This window comes from Hyla sarda, chromosome 5 (genome assembly GCF_029499605.1).
Source record: "Hyla sarda isolate aHylSar1 chromosome 5, aHylSar1.hap1, whole genome shotgun sequence".
In the NCBI taxonomy this organism is placed as follows: Eukaryota; Metazoa; Chordata; class Amphibia; order Anura; family Hylidae; genus Hyla; species Hyla sarda.
In genome coordinates this window covers 355006464-355026214 of record NC_079193.1, presented here as the reverse complement: position 1 = coordinate 355026214, position 19751 = coordinate 355006464, and the positions used below count along the sequence as shown (strand labels likewise).

At 41.1% G+C, this 19751-nt stretch overlaps 1 protein-coding gene across 5 annotated transcripts in view; it reads right to left on the bottom strand.

Annotated features, from left to right (window-relative positions):
• Positions 1-1019: 1019 nt before the first annotated feature.
• The window catches only part of COL14A1 (collagen type XIV alpha 1 chain), a 216651-nt gene continuing 197919 nt past the window's right edge, over positions 1020-19751 (bottom strand). For 4 of the 5 annotated variants that reach the window (XM_056522681.1, XM_056522682.1, XM_056522680.1 and 1 more), the window contains 6 exons: positions 17297-17332; positions 15211-15277; positions 13591-13779; positions 8419-8496; positions 5747-5893; positions 1020-2751 (listed from right to left, as the gene is read on the bottom strand). In XM_056522681.1, coding sequence (XP_056378656.1) covers positions 2474-2751; positions 5747-5893; positions 8419-8496; positions 13591-13779; positions 15211-15277; positions 17297-17332 — 795 coding nt within the window. In that variant the 3' untranslated portion in view covers positions 1020-2473. Of the gene's footprint in view, positions 3278-5746; positions 5894-8418; positions 8497-13590; positions 13780-15210; positions 15278-17296; positions 17333-19751 lie in introns of all 5 variants that reach the window. The other variant, XM_056522683.1, reaches the window with a different exon arrangement.

Below are 19751 nucleotides of genomic sequence, written 5' to 3'. Positions count from 1 at the left end.
ACGGTGGTCTCGCAATTCTTCTGTGATCTTTGCCCTTATTTTAACAGCATACAAAATGAGTGTAGTTTCAGGTTTTCCCTGGTTGCAGTGCAGCCGGAGACATTACATAACTAGTCGGGTGTTGAAAGGGAGCGTGTCTGTGCTTCAGTGGGTGGAGTGACCGCTGGGTGGGAGGAAGATCATTCTGCACAGCATGGAAGGGAGCCAAGCTTTGCTTTAATTGGTGGGGTGACTGATGTGTTGAAGGGGGAAAAGAGACCTCACACTTACAAACAAGGGATATAGGGAGGGAACTCCAACAGCAAATGGCCATTTCGCAAAAAGGAAGTAGCAGTGTTATGGTGGACTCAAAACACAGCTATTTAAACCCAAGATCAGCACAGATCCTTCCTAAGCATGTCCATTACTGTCTGGCAAGTCACCAAATGTTGGATAACCCCTTTACAATTCATAATACAGATGAGGAGGAGGCGGCATAGACGCAATTTATCTCAAATGAGGGGACAATGGTATCATTCTAATGTATAGACGTGTGGTGCTGTCTTATGGACATTTCAACTGGCTGCTATACTTTACGGGGGAGATTTATCAAAACCTGTGCAAAGGAGAAGCTGCCCATAGCAAACAATCAGATTGCTTCTCCCATAGACTTGCATTGAGGGAGCGGGGTGTGATGTCATGAGGGGGCAGGACTATGACATCACGAGCTCCCAGCGCCGGCTCCAGCATACGGAACAGTTTGTTCCAAACGCTGAGCAGTGGAGTACCCCCTTTAAAGCCCAACTAGGCTCTGTACCAGTTGACGTAGTGGATCATGGTGCCCCTGCCATAGACTTTTAGAGTGACCACAACAGTATTATAAAGGGAACGTGTGGTATACCATCTTAGGTTCAAAAGGGTTGCAATGTTTCAAAAAACAGCATGACACATGTCCATACAGCACTGTATTCCTGTTTGGATATAGACAAAGTACATGGGTAACGGTCACACCACTACACATGACTACAACCTTACACGCTTGTTCATGGCTTTATTAAACAATTACACACTTACGGCCCATTGGAACTTGTAACAATCTTTATTTGTCTTTACAAAACAGTGGAAATTGGTTTACAATAAATTACTCTCACGTTTCATTTCGGGTGGTCAGTTTAGCACCTGGCACAGAAAGACAGTAAGTGGCGGTATACAAAGTTATTGCAGGAATGACCGGGAACCCATGAAAAGTTTAGACACAATATACAATGTAAAGATGTGGACTGATGTCTCCAGTCATTTAAATTACTACAAGTAACAAAATGTATCGATACAGGCAAAACGAAACAAAATTTCAACATCACAACGAGCAATCGGATGTAAAACTGCAGAAGAATTTGGTAAATTTGAGTGGGAAATATTTGGAAGAGATTTCTAGGTTATATCTGGTTGGTAGATCGTGGGAACATAGAACAACTATGATGTCGTGATCAGCAGTATGGCGATGTCATGATGATCTCATCAGTCTATATGGGGTTGTTGAGCATGACCCTACAGGAAGTTTAGGACACTAGAAAACAGCCAACAATTGTTTTTAGTTATTCCTCCTAATGAATGCCATGTCGATGACCAATAACTATAGGGGAGTATTATTTAAAGCCGGTGGTTACTAAGTGTATGTGATATTGTCTATGGATGTTGTCCAAACACAAGATAAATGTCAACAAAAGGTAAGACTTTGGGAGTCAAATATTACATTTGAATGATCAGTTTGGCACCATCAAGATAACCATATACCCCAAGACCATCTGCTGATCCAGACAATTTTTTGAGACTAAGGAAGGGCACAGTCGTCTTCATGTTCATGAGCCCCAGACCCTGCATGCAAAAACTGATTTCTGGGAACATAGAAATGAGTTGACTCCTTGAGATTGAACCCAATTTCCACCAAAATTTTGCCAAGCCCAAAACTGTCCTTAGTTACCACCAAAAGAAGGTCTCTACTCTAACCCTAAAGCATTGAGCAGAGAGGACATGGGAAGACTAAACCACATTGAAGCGAGATTCTTAAATCCAAAATGTCCTCCTCAAATCGGGAAGTATCATTTTTATTTTGACCTTACCCAAAAATTCTATACAACTCTATTTTTTTTTACTAATTTTCATTGTACCCTTTTCATCTCTTCCCGCAATCAAATGGCCCCACCGAAATTACGGAGGGTGAAGTGGCCTAACACCTTGTCTGTCTTATATTTAGCTTATTATTATCCTTGTCTATCGCTACATATATAGGGCAGGACTCACTGTAGAAGGGAATTAAGCAATAACCTCTGGTCTCACAGTACATACTGAATAAAAACATAAAATTGGACTTAAAATTTACGTAAACAATTTCCATGAACACAGAGCAATACTTATGTACATTACAATGTATTGTAGACAACGTCTGATGACTGTCCCGCCATGGAAGTAAGAGTACCTACTCAGTGAGTCCCACTTAACCATCCTGAAGAATATTCAGAGATTTTGATCTTCTTTTTAAAATACTTCTGGCCATGCGGTTAATCCCAGGTGATCTCACCTCCACCGAATCTTCCCCCTCTTGGACCGGTGCATACTCTAGTTGGTGGTAGCCAGCTTGGGAGTAGGAATCAGGGTAGGGCATTTGGTATCCACCATAAGGATCTTCATCGTCCTCATCATCATCATCATCATAACGACCTTCTTGGCCATAGGGTTCGGGCCCGCTTTGTCCAGGTTCACCCTCATATCCACCTTGACCCGCCACCACCACGAGTGTATAAATGGTTAAATACATATACAACAGGGTATAAACAACACCCTAAACATTGTAACAGGGCCTAGATCCTATACATGGGTTTAAATACCGTAACTTTATTTACAACATGTAACAATACAAACAAGACAACAATAGTCGAAGACTTAACTAGGAAACCATCACCAGGAACGTGTAGTCGACCACAGACATTTACATCAATGGAGTGAATAATGTCACAGTATCTTGGTTTCTGTCAGCTCTGGGCAAGCCTTCAGTATATGGGGCCATCCCGAGCAATGTACAATGACTGATGTGACACTAATGGAAGCGGAAGGAGAAGCCTCCAGGGAACATTATCCTCTTCATCACTTAGTGAATGTTTTTTTTTTATAAAGTTCATTTAATGTCTAATATTTTTTTTTTTTACGGACTATTTTCCATTGGTAAATTTGAGCCAATTGGCAACGTAGAGTTGTACCACAATCAGACGTGTTCTTCAAGGCTCGTATTGATTGTAAGGTGCTTCTCATTGAATATGTATAAAATTGTGTAAGACAAGACATTCGGAAGAGAAAAATGAATAAAAGGGGAAAAAAACACAAACGTAAATACATAAATATCATTACACCCACAGATAAATGAAAAACAACATTGAACAGGAATGTACTACGTTAGCATACATAGGCCAAAAGTCACAAAATGTAGACATGCTACCCTATCGAAAACAAATTTTGGGGGCCTTGATTTCCTAAAGTCTAACTAGGGGTACACGGGGACACGTAGCCACAGATAAGAGACCCGTTGAGGACATAGCCTTCCCCATCATTGTTTTTGGTTGACTCTTGACCATCAATGAACAAATGGTCATGATTGTTCTGGCCCATGCAGGTATCAGATGATACTTTGGGCTGGCCCAGGCAACTGCATATGGATGTAACTTTGGAGTCAATCATTTGCCACTTGGGTTAATCTATTGGTTCTTACTGATAATCTGTCTGGTGTGTACAATGATACAGCAATGATTATGGTGCAAAAACATGAGGTTGTCCACATGTTCTGTATCGATAGAGGGGAGTCCTCATCTTCTCAGGGTTGGACCACGGGACCCTAGTCTGACTACAAATGATGGTGGTCTTAACAAAATGCTTTTCAACTGCTTGCTACGAAAAGCAGTGTTGAATTTGGCCATATCATAATGCAACCCAATGTTAGGTCCAGGCCTACATGGGCTACTTCAATATTCTAAAAACTGTTCTTCCAAAAACAGCGCCATGCAGGTCATGTGGGGTATTAACGCTCAACCCCATTCACCTCAATGGCGTTCAGTTGCAAAACCAGTCAAAATCCAGGTGTGGGGCTGTTTTAGAAAGTAAGTAGTCAAATTTTTTTTATAATCCCAGGCAAATTAAAGGGGTACACCGCTGCTCAGCGTTTGGAACACACTGTTCCGAAGGCTGGAGCCGGCGATGGGAGCTCGTGATGTCATAACCCTGCCCCCTAATGATGTCATGCCCCGCCCCCTCAATTCAAGCCTATGGGAGGGGGCGGGCGTGATGTCATGAGGGGGCGGGCCATGATGTCACGAGCTCACAACGGCGGCAAAAGCATTCGGAACAGTTTGTTCCAAACGCTGAGCAGCGGAGTACCCCTTTAAGATCTGAGGTTTTGTCTTTCTTAAAAATACTCTGACTTGAGTATTGCATTTACTTGAATGGAGCCGGCCTGCAATAACCAGACAAAGCCCACTGACAAAAGTAGCGCTGTTTCTAAAAAAAATAGAAAACAGATTCATTATTCTGATAAAAAAAACCTTAAATACTCACGATAGATCTATGACCAATACAAAACGACAAATAGCGCAACACGGACAAAACCTCACAGACAAACAGTGACGGGGACATGCAAAGCTGCGTTTGCAATGTCGTGTTTGGTTAATATAGGACTTATTCTACACTTTTAATTCATTTCATTCATTTTTTTCTAACTCATTTAATCTTTAATACATAGTGATAGACAACCAGCATATCATTATATGAACAATATGATAATAAAATAATCTATATGTGAACATAAGTGAGTTTTCCTATGTACGAGGGACGTTAAAAAAGTTTCCACGGGAAACGGTTAGGGCTGGAAGAATTGGGCGTGTCATGTGACTAAGCTCTGTCTGGTAAGGGGACTATGTAGTGATGTAATAGTTCTTGAAATAAATAGAGTTTAAAAAAAAAAAACTTTTTTGAACGTCCCTCGTAATTTTTTTAACATACTGGAAATATTCTGAAAACAAAAAAGTGAAGTGCACGGGCAGGACATACCAAATGTGAGACCTGTACAGCTGCACAAGGACTAATAGATAATGGGGTGTAAAGTATAACGAATTGTGTTGTTATTGTCAAATACTATAGGCCTGATAAAGATAGCCAAGGACGGCCCACAGCTGTCTACGTCAGGCCCATAAAGTTGAAAGGAGCAGGAACGTGCATGTCCGACTGCTTCTCCATTCAACCAGGGGGAAAGGGATCTCCCTCTAATGTCTGACCATTGGGACCTCATCCCGCACTCTTATGTCTGACCATTGGGACCCCAACCCCCCCACTCTTATGTCTGACCATTGGGACCCCAACCACCCACTCTTATGTCTGACCATTGGGACCCCAACCCCCTACTCTTATGTCTGACCATTGGGACCCCAACCCCCCCCCCCCCCTCTTATGTCTGACCATTGGGACCCCACTGATTAAACACCCATCACCTATACTGCAAAAAAAAACCTTTTAGGTTACATGTCATGATTTTGTTGCAGCAATTTTTTGAAAATCTAGACCGCACCAATACGTGTGGACAATAAGTCAATTAGTGAATCAGTGAAGTGTCCTTTAATAAGTGATGTTGAATTATAATGTATAATGGATGTTTTTGACTATTTTTCCTTCTGTTTTATGATAACATCTAAGATAATATAAAACATTTACAACAAATATTGGAGCTCACCATATCCAGCGCAAGATGAAGCGTCGCAATAACCTGGTTGTCCAGGAGGTCCAATTTGACCAATATTTCCCGGTGGACCTGGCACTCCACGTTGTCCAGGTTGCCCGATGGGTCCTTGGCTTCCAGTCCGACCTTCTCCTGGGGGTCCTGTTGGAAAATGTTTTTAAATATTTTTTTTTCTCTTCTTTTGTCCCATAAAACTTTTAAGTACTACACATCGTACATTGGTTTACAGGTTTTATTTTTGGGGGGGATTTATGTTTTTATTTTTACTATTTTGGCGCATTGGTCTGTAACAATCTAACGAGAACGTTGTCCTGTTGTATCAATTCAAGAAATATTATTTATGACGACAGTGATGCGGCGCAATTGTTTCTTAAAGGGGTACTCCAGCAGGAATTTTTTTTTTCAAAACAAATCAACTGGTGCTAGAAAGTGATTTGTAAATTACTTCTATTTAAAAATCTTAATCCTTCCAGTACTTATCAGCTGTTGTATGTTCCAGAGGAAGTTGTGTAGTTCTTTCCAGTCTGGCCACAGTGCTCTCTGCTGACACCTCTGTCTGTGTCAGGAACTGTGCAGAGCAGGAGAGGTTTACTATGGGGATTTAGGCTAGGTTCAGACTACGGAATTTCTGCCTGCAATTCCGCTTTGAATTTGCAGGCAGAGATTCTGCTTACTAAAATGTACATAGTAGTGAATGGGTTTTCCATTCACCAATTCACACTTCACGGAATTTGTGAACGGAAAATTTGCTTTAAAATTTCCACCTGAAAAATGGCGGGGCTCAGTCTTCAGGCGCGTCTACTCGCGGAACACATTGCAGTCTATTGGGGACTGCAATGTCCACGCAGTCCTAGCACTGACTCATTCAGTCAGCGCTGGCCACACTCAGAGATTCTGTAGTCTGAACCTAGCCTAAGGGTCTATTCACATGGCAGAATTTCCGCTTGCGAAATTCCACCTCAAATTAAAGCCCATAGACTTCTATTGGATTCCGCACTCCCATTTACACTTCTGAATTTCCACTTGCGGAATTCCACTAGCGGAAAATTAGAAGTGGGAACGCGCGTGAGGAATCCCACAGAAGTCTATGGGCTTCAATTTGAGGCAGAATTCCGCAAGAGGAAATAATGCTGTGGGAATAGACCCTTACTCTGGACAGTTCCTGACACAAATACTACTGCTAATGCTATACACTTAATATCTGCCTGGAAAATATATCAAATAGCGCCCAATCTGATGTAAGGCCGGGTTCACACCACGTTTTTGCAATACAGTTCCTGTATACGTTTTCAATTTGAAAACTGTACGGAACCGTATTGGAAACCGTATGCATTGACTCTCCATTGAAAACCATATACCAAAAGATGCATCAGGTTGTGTCCGTTTTGCATCCTGTACGGTTTTGTCAGATTTTTTTTGCGTACCCAAAATTGTAGCCTAATACCGTTTTTGGTCCAGGTGAAAAAATGTACTGATACATTTTTTTTTTAACATGAGAGTCAATGGGAACCGTACAGAACCGTATGTGCGTAGGGTTCTATCCGGTTTTCACCATGCGTTTTTTTTACTTTGCACAGTTTTTTTCTTGGAATTTCAATCAAAGTAAAACATTATTCATAATGGAGTGAAAAGTTGAAAAGTTTAATGTTTTTTTCTTAAAAAAACGGATGCAACCGGACATCATTTTTTAAAATCATATACGGTTTTCAACCGTATACAGGTTAAAATTTGTACACACGTTTTGATACAGTTTATTCCGGTTTTGAGGAATCCGTTTTTCATCAAAAACCTGATACGGAAACTGTATTGCAAAAACGTCATATGAACCCAGCCTCAGATGGAATGTTATATTTAAAGGGGGTATTCCAGGAAAAAAAATATTTTTATATATCAACTGGCTCCAGAAAGTTAAACAGATTTCTAAATGACTTCTATAAAAAAAAAATCTTAATCCTTCCAATAATTATCAGCTGCTGAAGTTGAGTCGTTCTTTTCTGTCTGACAACAGTGCTCTCTGCTGGCATCTCTGCTTGTCTCGGGAACTGCACAGAGTAGAAGAGATTTGCTATGGAGATTTGCTTCTAAACTGGGCGGTTCCCGAGACAGGTGTCATCTGAGAGCACTTAGACATAAAAGAGCAACTCAACTTCAACAGCTCATAAGTACTGAATGGATTAAGATTTTTTAATGGAAGTCATTTACAAATCTGTTTAACTTTCTGGAGCCAGTTGATATATAAAAATTTTTTTGCCTGGATAACCCCTTTAACTTTCCTCCAGAACCTTTTAATTTTTAAAGCAACCCCATAAGAAGGCTATATCTAGTTTTTGTAGAGGAATTTATAAAGTATATTAATCATTTCCTTAAATGGAACTAATGGTTGATCAACTAAATTCAGCATTTAAATTAAGGTCTGGAGTATTTAAGGTTTGGAGCAAAAAAAAAAAAAAAAAAAAGTTGTATAGGAAAAAAAAAAGTGAAAAGAATTCTTTAGATTTTATAACCCGTGGGATGTAGTAATGTATAGGAAGGATTTCTAAATCTTGGCACAGTTACAGTTCTCCTTTTGGCTTTTTTGGCTACCTGGCACATCCTGTAGAATAATATATATAGATCTATCACAGCTTCGGCAGACAATGAACTGTTTGTTGTTCCATTGTTTTTACCTGGAGGTCCCTGGGGACCCCGTGGGCCCTGAGTTCCCACTCCTTGGTTGCCTCGTTCTCCTTTTTCTCCAGTTAGACCTATAGAGAGAGAATTAAATATTAGACATTTTTAGTCATTTAGAAAGACATTTATCAATGTTTGCTTATGTATTCCTTTTTTTCAGTTATTTTTTTCTTACAATTTTTTTTGCTTACGTGGGACTTATCTATCAACTGGTTCCAGCCTGTTGATACATTTCTTTCACATAAACAATTTTTTTATTTTTTTTTTTTTGCTTTGGTAGTGGCTTTTTCTGCTCCATGTCTGAGCTGGAGTAAATTTAGTAGTTTTTTTTCACGAATTGCGACTTTTTTGCGACTTTCGCACTTGATAAATCTCTGACCACTGCAAGTCAAAAATCACTTTCTGCTTTGGTGAGCAAGATTTTTATTTTTTTGCTTAAAGGGTGCCTCTCATCAAATAAACTTTTGATATATTTTAGATTCATGAATGTTGAATAACTTTCCAATAGCATGTTAATGAAAAATATGCTTCTTTCTATTGTATTTTTCCCGATCAGTCCTGTCAGCAAGCATTTCTGACTCATGCTGGAGTCCTAAACACTCAGAGCTGCCAGCCTGCTTTGTTCACAGCCAAACAGGCTGTGAACAAAGCAGGCTGGCAGCTCTGAGTGTTCTCCTTTGTGAACAAAGCAGACTGGCAGCTCGTAGTGTTTAGGACTCCAGCATGAGTCTGAAATGCTTGCTGCCAGGACTGGTAGGGGGACCCCTAGTGGTCATTTCTACAAAGTGGAAAATTAAATAGAAAGAAGCATATTTTTTAATAACATGCAATTGTGAAGTTATTCTGCATACATTAATCTAGAATATATCAAAAGTTTTTTTGATGAGAAGTACCCCTTTAAGCTGCTTTCACACTATAAAAATACTTCCGTTATGAATGCCCGTTATGAAATCGGCAGTTATACGGCCGGTACAAAATCACTAACGGTCGTCAGAAAACGCCATTATAGTCTATAGGATTTTTCTAATAGCCGTTTTAATCCGTTATCGCCCAGTTATTAACCCCTTAAAGACGCAGGACGTAAATGTACGTCCTGGTGAGCTGGTACTTTAACACACCAGGATGTACATTTACGTCCTATGGATAACCGCGAACATCGTAGCGATGCTCGGGTCATGCACGGCAGGTCCTATTAAAGTGTAAAAATAAAAGTAAAAAAAGTTTAAAAAAAATAAAGTAATAAAAAAAGGGAAAAAAAAACCCTCCCCCAGTAAAAATATAAATTGTCCCATTTTACCTATTTCACCCCCAAAAAGTGTAAAAAAAATAAATAAAATTTACATACATATTTGGTATTGCCGTGTGCGTAAATATCCCATAAAATTAAATGTTAATGATACCATTCGGGGAAGAGCGTGAACATAAAAAAAAAATACAAAACAGCTGCTTTTTAATAACATTTTATTCCCCCCAAAAATTATAAAAATAAGTATTAAAAGTTTTATATAAGCAAATCTGGTATCAATGAAAAGTACAAATCACGGCGCAAAAAATGAGCCCTCATACCGCCGCTTATACGGAAAAAGTTATAGGTCTTCAATTTGGTTAAACAGTTTGCGATTTTTTTTAAGCGCAACAGTAATAGAAAAGTATGTTATCATGGGTATCATTTTTATCGTATTGACCCAAAGAATAAAGAACACGTGTCATGTTTACCATAAATTGTACGGCGTGAAAACAAAACCTTGCAAAATTAGCAAAATTGCGGTTTTCTTTTGAATTTCCCCTACACAAATAGTATTTTTTTGGTTGCGCCAAACATTTTATGGTAAAGTTAGTGATGACATTACAACGGACAACTGGTCGCGCAAAAAGCAAGCCCTCATACTAGTCTGTGGATGAAAATATAAAAGAGTTATGATTTTTTGAAGGCGAGGAGGAAAAAACGAAAACTTAAAAATAAAATTGGCTGAGTCCTTAAGGGGTTAATAACGGCCGTTATTTTTTGCCGGGCGAATAAACGGAAGAAATAGCGCATGCACTATTTCTCCCGTTACTATCGCCTGTCACAAAATAACGTCCGTTATTAATAACGGGCGGTAACGGATTAAAACGGCTATTTGGAAAATCCCATAGACTATAATGGCGTTTTCTACCGTATAACTGCCGATTTTCAGGGCGTTCATAACGGAAGTATTTTTATAGTGTGGAAGAAGCCTTAGAGCGCCAAAAAGTCACAGAAAAAAAGAGAGTAGTCGCACATTCGACTTTTTTACGACAATTTTAAGTTAAAAAAAAAAACCTACTAAATGCTTTGATAAATGTCCCCCTTAGTTATCTGACTGGACGAGGTGTTCACCCCATTTGCTGCCACAGGTCCACGCAAAAGTCACTATGTGAAAAGGCCCAGTTCATCGTGACCAATTGATTTCAACATAACTCGAAATCTTTTGATGCCCCAATCCCGGCCTAGTCACTAGGCCAGTGTTTCCCAACCAGGGTGCCTCCAGCTGTTGCAAAACTACAACCCCCAGCATGTCCGGACAGCCGAAGGCTGTCCGGGCATGCTGGGAGTTGTAGTTTTGCAACAGCTGGAGGCACCCTGGTTGAGAAACACTGCACTAGTGCCATAGTGGGAGATTTATCAAAGTCTGTCCAGAGGAAAAGTTGCTGAGTTGCCCATAGCAACCAGATTTCTACTTTCATTTTGCAGAGGCCTGGTTAAAAATGAAAGAAGCGATCTGATTGGTTGCTAGGGGCAACTATTCAACTTTTCTTCTGCACAGGTTTTGATAAATCTCCCCCCTATAGTTCATGCTCACTTGACCCCTGAAGCTGAAAATATTGGAAAACTCTTATATTTTTGATAAATTTTCAAGACTGCGATTGACTTTCCCATTTTAAACCAGTCAGCCAAAATTTAAAGGGGTACTCCGGTGGAAAACTTTTTTTCCCCTTTAATCAACTGGTGCCAGAAAGATAAACAGATTTGTAAATTACTTCTATTAAAAAATCTTAATCCTTCCAGTACTTATTAGCTGCTGAATACTACAGAGGAAATTCTTTTCTTTTTGGAACACAGAGCTCTCTGCTGACATCATTAGCACAGTGCTCTCTGCTGACATCATGACCACAGGGCTCTCTGCTGACATCTCTGTCCATTTTAAGAACTGTCCAGAGTAGGAGAAAATCCCCATAGCAAACATATGCTGCTCTGGACAGTTCTTAAAATGGACAGAGATGTCAGCAGAGAGCACTGTGGCTCATGATGTCAGCAGAGAGCTCTATGTTCCAAAAAAAAGAAAAGAATTTCCTCTGTAGTATTCAGCAGCTGATAAGTACTGGAAGGATTAAGATTTTTTAATAGAAGTCATTTACAAATCTGATTAACTTTCTGGCACCAGTTGACTAAAAAAAAAGTTTTCCACCGGAGTACCCCTTTAATAGTAGAATTGGCCTTAGTGAAGCATATGGCATAGAGGGACATTTATCAATGTTGGTGTGAGGTAGTAGAGATTTTATCCCTTTTCTTTCTGTATTTTTTACACAGTTTCTCAAAATTTACCAAAATGGTGCTCAAAACTTGATAAATTCAGCACAATTATAAAAACCGAGCTGGAGAGTGAGGTTTAAAGGGGTACTCCAATGAAAAACATTTTTTTTTTTCATCAACTGGTGCCAGAAAGTTAAACAGATTTGTAAATTACTTCCATTTAAAAATCTTAATCCTTCCAGTACTTATCAGCTGTAGAGATGAGCGAATTTACAGTAAATTCGATTTGTCACGAACTTCTCGGCTCGGCAGTTGATGACTTATCCTGCATAAATTAGTTCAGCTTTCAGGTGCTCCGGTGGGCTGGAAAAGGGGGATACATTCCTAGGAAAGAGTCTCCTAGGACTGTATCGACCTTTTCCAGCCCACCGGAGCACCGGAAAGCTGAACTAATTTATGCAGGATAAGTCATCAACTGCCGAGCCGAGAAGTTCGTGACGAATCAAATTTACTGTGAATTCGCTCATCTCTAATCAGCTGCTGTATGCTAAGGGAAGTTCTTTTCTTTTTGAATTTCTTTTCTGTCTGACCACAGTGCTCTCTGCTGACACCTCTGTCAGTGTCAGGAACTGTCCTGACTAGGAGCCCCCCATAGCCAACCTCTCCTGCTCTGGAGAGTTCCTGACACGGAAAGAGGTGTCAGCAGAGAGCACTGTGGTCAGACTGGAAAGATCTACACAATTTCCTCTGTAGTATACAGGAGCTGATAAGTACTGGAAGGATTAAGATTTTTAAATCGAAGTAATTTACAAATCTATTTAACTTTAAAAAAAAATTTTTTCCAGTGGAGTACCCCTTTAAGCTTTGTGCTCTTGCCTCTGACACATTTGTACCTGTCCTATTAGGTGGTGTAGGTTTTACGCCCAAAAAAAAGTAGGTTTTGCGGGAAAAAAACACTTATAAATTCAATTTAGAAAATAATAAATACAAATAATACTGTAAATACAGCTCCACTGCAAAGAGTAGTGTACGGTGCACCTAACAGTAGACAACTTGAAAGATCTCCTACCAAAAAGTGCACCAAAAATGCAATTGCGCAACATTTACAGGGACATTTAGGAAATGTAAGTGGTGTAAAGCCAATGATAAATGTGCCTCATAATTTATCTTGGAATGTTTACAGGTCAAGACATAGACAGAAGGTCTGTAGACTGTGGTAACAAGTGTTATTAACCCATTCCTTCCCCATGACATATGGGTATGTCCTGGAGGACGGCTGTGGGGCAGGATTCTTCCTTGATCCTGCAACCTCTGGAGATCCTTAAAGGGGCACTCCGGCGCTAAGACATCTTATCGCCTATCCTTTGGATAGGGGATAAGCTGCCTGATCGCGGGGGTCCCGCCGCTGGGGACCCCCGTGATCTTGCACGCAGCACCCCGTTAGAATCAGTCCCCGGAGCACGAACGTGCTCCGGGGACTGATTCTAACGGGGTGCTGCGTGCAAGATCACGGGGGTCCCCAGCGGCGGGACCCCCACGATCAGGCATCTTATCCCCTATCCTTTTGGATAGGGGATAAGACGTTTTAGCGCCGGAGTATCCCTTTAATTTTGCAACCTCTGGAGGCCCCATTCCATCCTGACACAACCATATTTTTAGACAGAATAGAATTTACCTCTTTCTCCTGGTGCTCCGGGGCTTCCAGGATTGCCAGGAAATCCTGACCTTCCAGGTGATCCCTGTTCTCCGGGTGGTCCCACAGGACCTCGTTGGCCAGGTATCCCTGGTGGTCCTGCAATACTCCTAACTGATACGGACTGACTCGGTATTTGGTTCAGGAGCGAATTGAATCTTGCCATGTGACCTACGAAAATGAAGAACGGTTAAAAAAAAAAAAGTTCCGCTGGTTGTACTAGAAATCATTCTCAATAATTGAAGCAAAGTAACATCAAGACTAACTAGCTGCCGCATCTGAACACAGCCTTAAAGCGTACCCGTCAGATCCAACAAAAAAACGTATTTTTTTTAGATATCACTCAGTACCTAATCCTGACCATGTACATCTAATTTTTATGTGTCTAGCACCTTTTATTAGTTTTTTTATTACACTTTTAATTTAGCTCACTAGTCTGAATTCCTCTCAAAGGGAGGGGCGTGGCCTCACTGTGCAGATCTCCGCCCCCTCCCTCAGTATACTGTCTGCTCACATCTCCCCTAGAATTAACAAAACTACAACTCCCAGCTTGTCCTCACTGACAGTAGCAGGACACAAGCTGACAGTGGGAGGATTTTTCCTCCAGCTCTGAGCCCTGCACTCACAGCTGTCAATCAAGGAAGTGTGTCCATGACGTAGGTGATGACACATGGACACAGCAGGACTAGTATGTGTCCAAGCAGGCAGGGGGGCAGTTGTTTGACCGAAATTTTTCAGTATTTCATAGTGAAAAAGCCAAATAAAAGCAATTGCGAAACCTATTGGTTATACATGCTTTACAACATATCAAAGAGTCGGCACGGGCCCTCCATTCTTCTCTATGGGAGAGCTGGAGATACACGAGTACAGCTCTCTGGCTCTCCCATAGAGATCAATAGAGGGTGCTTGGCGACGCCCACATCGTGTGCGGGAAGAGCCAGGGAGCCATACAGTAGATTGCAGAATCTCTTCAATTTACGCAATACCCCTAAACTAGGCACCTGGTCACCCTTGTCTCACAACAGTCTCCCCCACAAGACACCTTGAGGGAGATTTATCAAAGCCTTTGGAACTTGTTTGGGGCTGCTTATTGGTGCAGTTGCCCACAGCAACAATCAGACCACACCTTTCAAAGGCCTTTTTTTTTAAAATAAAAGATGCCATCTGATTGGTTGCTATAGGTAACTTCTCCGCTTTTTTTCTGCACAGGTTTTGATAAATCTTTCCCCAACTTGATACTGCATGAAGACAATAAAGTTGATCACTAATGCCGATATGATGCTGTTCGGTTTGATGGGTTGCATGGCAGAATGAGGAGTGACAGGAGTCCTGAGAAAAAAGTGTGGGAACTCACTCACGATCTGGTCCTGCAGGACTCCTGCTAATGGGAACAGTGTTTCTGCTGTGGAAAAAGTGCAGGAACTCCATTCCCATGCGTTCATGATCGGACATGTTCTGAAAACGGAATCTATGACATTTCAAACACCAGTATAGACAATATTAACATTTCATATTCTCAGGATCTGTGAGTATTTCCAGAAACACATTTCCACATAGAGATGAACCAAAGTCTGAAGTATACGCAAAAATTTAGATACTCACTCTGGATGATCTGCTCACACACCTGCCGGGCAATGACCCGCACCATGTTCTGGGATTGGGTGTCACCCTGTGGGAAGACAAAACAGAAGGTCAAATGTCTCTTTTCTTGAGTATACGTATAGCGCCGTTGGCAGTCTGGGCATGCTGGGAGTTGTAGTTTTGGGACATCTGGAGGTCCACAGTTTGAAGACCACTGATATATGATGTGGACTACTGTAGAGAGCATTGTGGAAGTGTCGTGGTGATGCTACACTCCATATACGTAAAGGCTAGTATAGACATCTTCCACGTCTTCTCCCGTGCTGCACCTATATTTCGGCATTCTTCTCACTGAACTTAACCCTTCCTGCCTTGGTTGTATAGAGCATGACAAAATGATTTGTTTTCAGCAACTTTCTCATATTTCCTGATAATTAATTTAAAGGGGTACTCCGGTTGAAAACATTTTCTTTTAAATCAACTGGTGCTAGAAAGTTAAAGGGGTTATCCAGGAAAATACTTATATGTATATATATATATATATATATATATATATCAACTGGCTCCAGAAAGTTAAAGGGGTAGTCCAGTGGTGAAAAACTTATCCCCTATCCTAAGGATAGGGGATAAGTTTGAGATCGCGGGGGGTCCGACCGCTGGGGCCCCCTGCGATCTCTCTGTACGGGGCCCCGACTCTCCGCCGAGATAGCGGGTGTCGACCCCCGCACGAGGCGGCGGCCGACACGCCCCCTCAATACATCTCTATGGCAGAGCCGGAGATTGCCGAAGGCAGCGCTTCGGCTCTGCCATAGAGTTGTATTGAGGGGGCGTGTCGGCCGCCGCCTCGTGCGGAGGTCGACACGCCCCCTTCCCGCGGGCTGTCGGGGCTCCGTACAGGAGATCGCAGGGGGCCCCAGCGGTCGGACCCCCCGCGATCTGCAACTTATCCCCTATCCTTAGGATAGGGGATAAGTTGCCCACCACTGAATCACCACTGGACTACTCCTTTAAACAGATTTGTAAATTACTTCTATTAAAAAATCTTAATCCTTTCAGTACTTATGAGATTCTGAAGTTAAGGTTGTTCTTTTCTATCTAAGTCCTCTCTGATGACACGTGTCTCGGGAACCGCCCAGTTTAGAAGAGGTTTGCTATGGGTATTTGCTTCTAAACTGGGCGGTTCCCGAGACACGTGTCATCAGAGAGGACTTAGATAGAAAAGAACAACCTTAACTTCAGAATCTCATAAGTACTGAAAGGATTAAGATTTTTTAATAGAAGTAATTTACAAATCTGTTTAACTTTCTGAAGCCAGTTGATATATAAAAAAAAGTTTTTTTCCTGGAATATCCCTTTAAAGAGGTATTCCATGAAAAAAACATTTTTTCTTTCATATCAACTAGCTCCAGAAAGTTAAACAGATTTGTAAATTACTTCTATAAAAAAAAATCCTTCCAGTACTTATCAGCTGCTGAACTTGAGTTGTTCTTTTCTGTCTGACCACAGTGCTCTCTGCTGACACCTCTGTCTCAGGAACTGTCCAGAGCAGGAGAGGTTTGCTATGGAGATTTGCTGCTACTCTGGACAGTTCCTGAGACAGACAAAGGTGTCAGCAGAGAGCACTGTGGTCAGACAGAAAAGAACAACTCAACTTCAGCAGCTGATAAGTACTGGAAGGATAAAGATTTTTAATAGAAGTAATTTACAAAGCTGTTTAACTTTCTGGAGCCAGTTTCATGGAATACCCCTTTAAGAACATGGCAAAGAGATCAAGATGGTGACTCGGCCTCCAACATCCCCAGATCTGAATCCGATCGATCATCTGTGGGACGTTCTGTCCGATCTATGGAGGCCGCATCCTACAGCAGGACTAATAGGATCTACTGCAGATGTCTTGGTGCCAGATATTCAGAGGGCTTGCGAAGGCCAGGCCTCATCGGTTCAGAGCTGTTTTGGCAGCATGAGGGGGACGCACTCACTATTAGGTTGGGGGGGGGGGGGGTTAATATCATGGCTGATCAGTATATTTATGCACCCTATTTACATATATTTAGCTGTTGTATGTCCTGAGGAAATCACATTAATGACATATATAGGAATTACTTACTCTTTCTCCTCTTTCCCCTTTTGGGCCTGGAAGACCCTAAAATAAATAAAAGATAATATTATTAGTTCTGTAAGAAACATTATTCGTGCTGCGGATTCTGCACATTAAAGTAAATATAATTTCTGACACAGAGCTCCAAACGCCCTACACTGATGTAGAGTTAAAGGGGTACTCCGGTGAAACACTTTTTTTTTTTTTTTAAATCAACTGGTGCCAGAAAGTTAAACATATTTGTAAATTACTTCTATAAAAAATTTTTAATCCTTCCTGTACTTATTTGCTGCTGGATACTACAGCGGAAATTCTTTTCTTTTTGAAACACAGAGCTCTCTGCTGACATCACGAGCACAGTGCTCTCTGCTGACATCTCTGTCCATTTTATTTAGGAACTGTCCAGAACAGCATATGTTTGCTATGGGTATTTCCTTCTACTCAGGACAGTTCCTAAAATGGACAGAGATGTCAGCAGAGACCACTGTGCTCGTGATGTCAGCAGACAGCTCTGTGTTTCAAACGGAAAAGAATTTCCACTGTAGTATTCAGCAGCTAATAAGTACAGGAAGGATTAAGATTTTTTTTAATAGAAGTAATTTACAAATCTGTTTAACTTTCTGGCACCAGTTGATTTAAAAAAAAAAGTTTTTCACTGGAGTATCCCTTTAAATCATAAAATTCTGCCCGCTTTGGCTGCCACTAGGGGGAGCTAAACATCATGCTACATACTGCTACCTAAACCTTGAGGGAGAGGAAAAGCAAGAAGAAGACGCTCACTTCTCGCATACATGTCAATGACGAAGTGATGGAATAATTGCCATACAGTATAATAGGTGGTTCTGTACAGTTTCTCGAACGATTATGCATAGAAATCCATGGCTGATACCTTCTATACTGTATAGTATCATGTTCCCTGCACTCCTGCAATAAGAAGTGCCATAAGGATGAGCAGCCTATCACTGCTGGGGCTTCGGGAGACTGGAAAGAAGGGTGGCACGCATTTTGGAGTCTAATGACTTCACCCGGGTAAACTCTAGCACGAGCAGCCTGATGAAATGACCAGGTGCAGTGATGCCACTCCATCTCTCTGCAAAGGCAGAGGATTCCTGGAAAATCTAGGTAGCATTATCAAGTCATTTCAGTGTGGATTTGCAATCCGAAACGGCTGAAAAACAGGTAAGCACATAGCATACACAAGAACCTCTACATTTCTTCTCTATTAAAGGGGTACACCACTAGCCAGCGTTCGGAAGTAAATGCTGCGGGGGTCGGTCACGCCCCCTCGTGACGTCACGGCCACTCCCCCTCAATGCAAGTCAATGGGAGGGGGCGTGACGGTAGTCACGCCCCCTCCCATTGACTTGCATTGAGGGTGTGGGGCTGTGACGTCAAGAGGGGAGTGGCCGAAAACAGGCCAGTGGCAGTACCCCTTTAATAGCCTGTGCTGTACTATATAAGTAATAAAAGAATATACTTCCCTAAAAGACATCTTGTCATTCAACACATCAAGGATTTTGAATATTAGTGCCGCCACTATCAAATTATGATTTATCCCATTATGAGTGATGTATAGTGTACGGTTCATAAGTGAGCATCATGGCTCCTCCAGTTGCTTCATGTCACGGTTTTTCGTTTTCTGGAATGTTACATTAAAGGGGTATTCCAGGAAAGAAATGTTTTATCTATATCAACTGGCTCCAGAAAGTTAAACAGTTTGTAAATTGCTTCTATTAAAAATTTTTTTTAATCCTTCTAATAATTACCAGCTGCTGAAGTTGAGTTGTTGTTTTCTGTCTGACAACAGTGCTCTCTGCTGACATCTCTGTCTGTCTCGGGAACTGCACAGAGTAGGAGAGGTTTGCTATGGGGATTTGCTTCTACTCTGGACAGTTCCCAAGACTGGTGTCATCAGAGAGCACTTAGACAGAAAAGAACAACTCAACTTCAGCAGCTCATAAGTACTAAAAGGGTTAAGATTTTTTTTTAAATAGAAGTCATTTACAAATCTGTTTAACTTTCTGGAGCCAGTTAATATATAAAAGAAAAAAAAGTTTTTCCTGGATAACCCCTTTAAGGGGTAATGACCTTGACAAAATGCTTTGTAACCATCAATAAAAAATGACACGTAGAGACGCAGCTGGATTCCCTTAATATGAATGTTTTTCATTTGTTCTGGGCAAGAAACATGCAATGTAATATGATATTCTAGGATTTATCTTTGGATATGACACATAACTATTAGGTATTATACATAAGTATTTCCTAATAATCATCTATATCTATACAGCTGTATGAGTTTCCATGACGACAGACTACAAACAATCCCTGTGTAGTCTGATCCTGCAGTCACACTCCAAGGCATTCCATAGGAAGGCCAGCTGAGAGTATGACTACAAAGGACCTGTTTGTAGTCTGTTACCATGGAGACACATAGATCTGCATAGCAGCTGTATGTACAAAA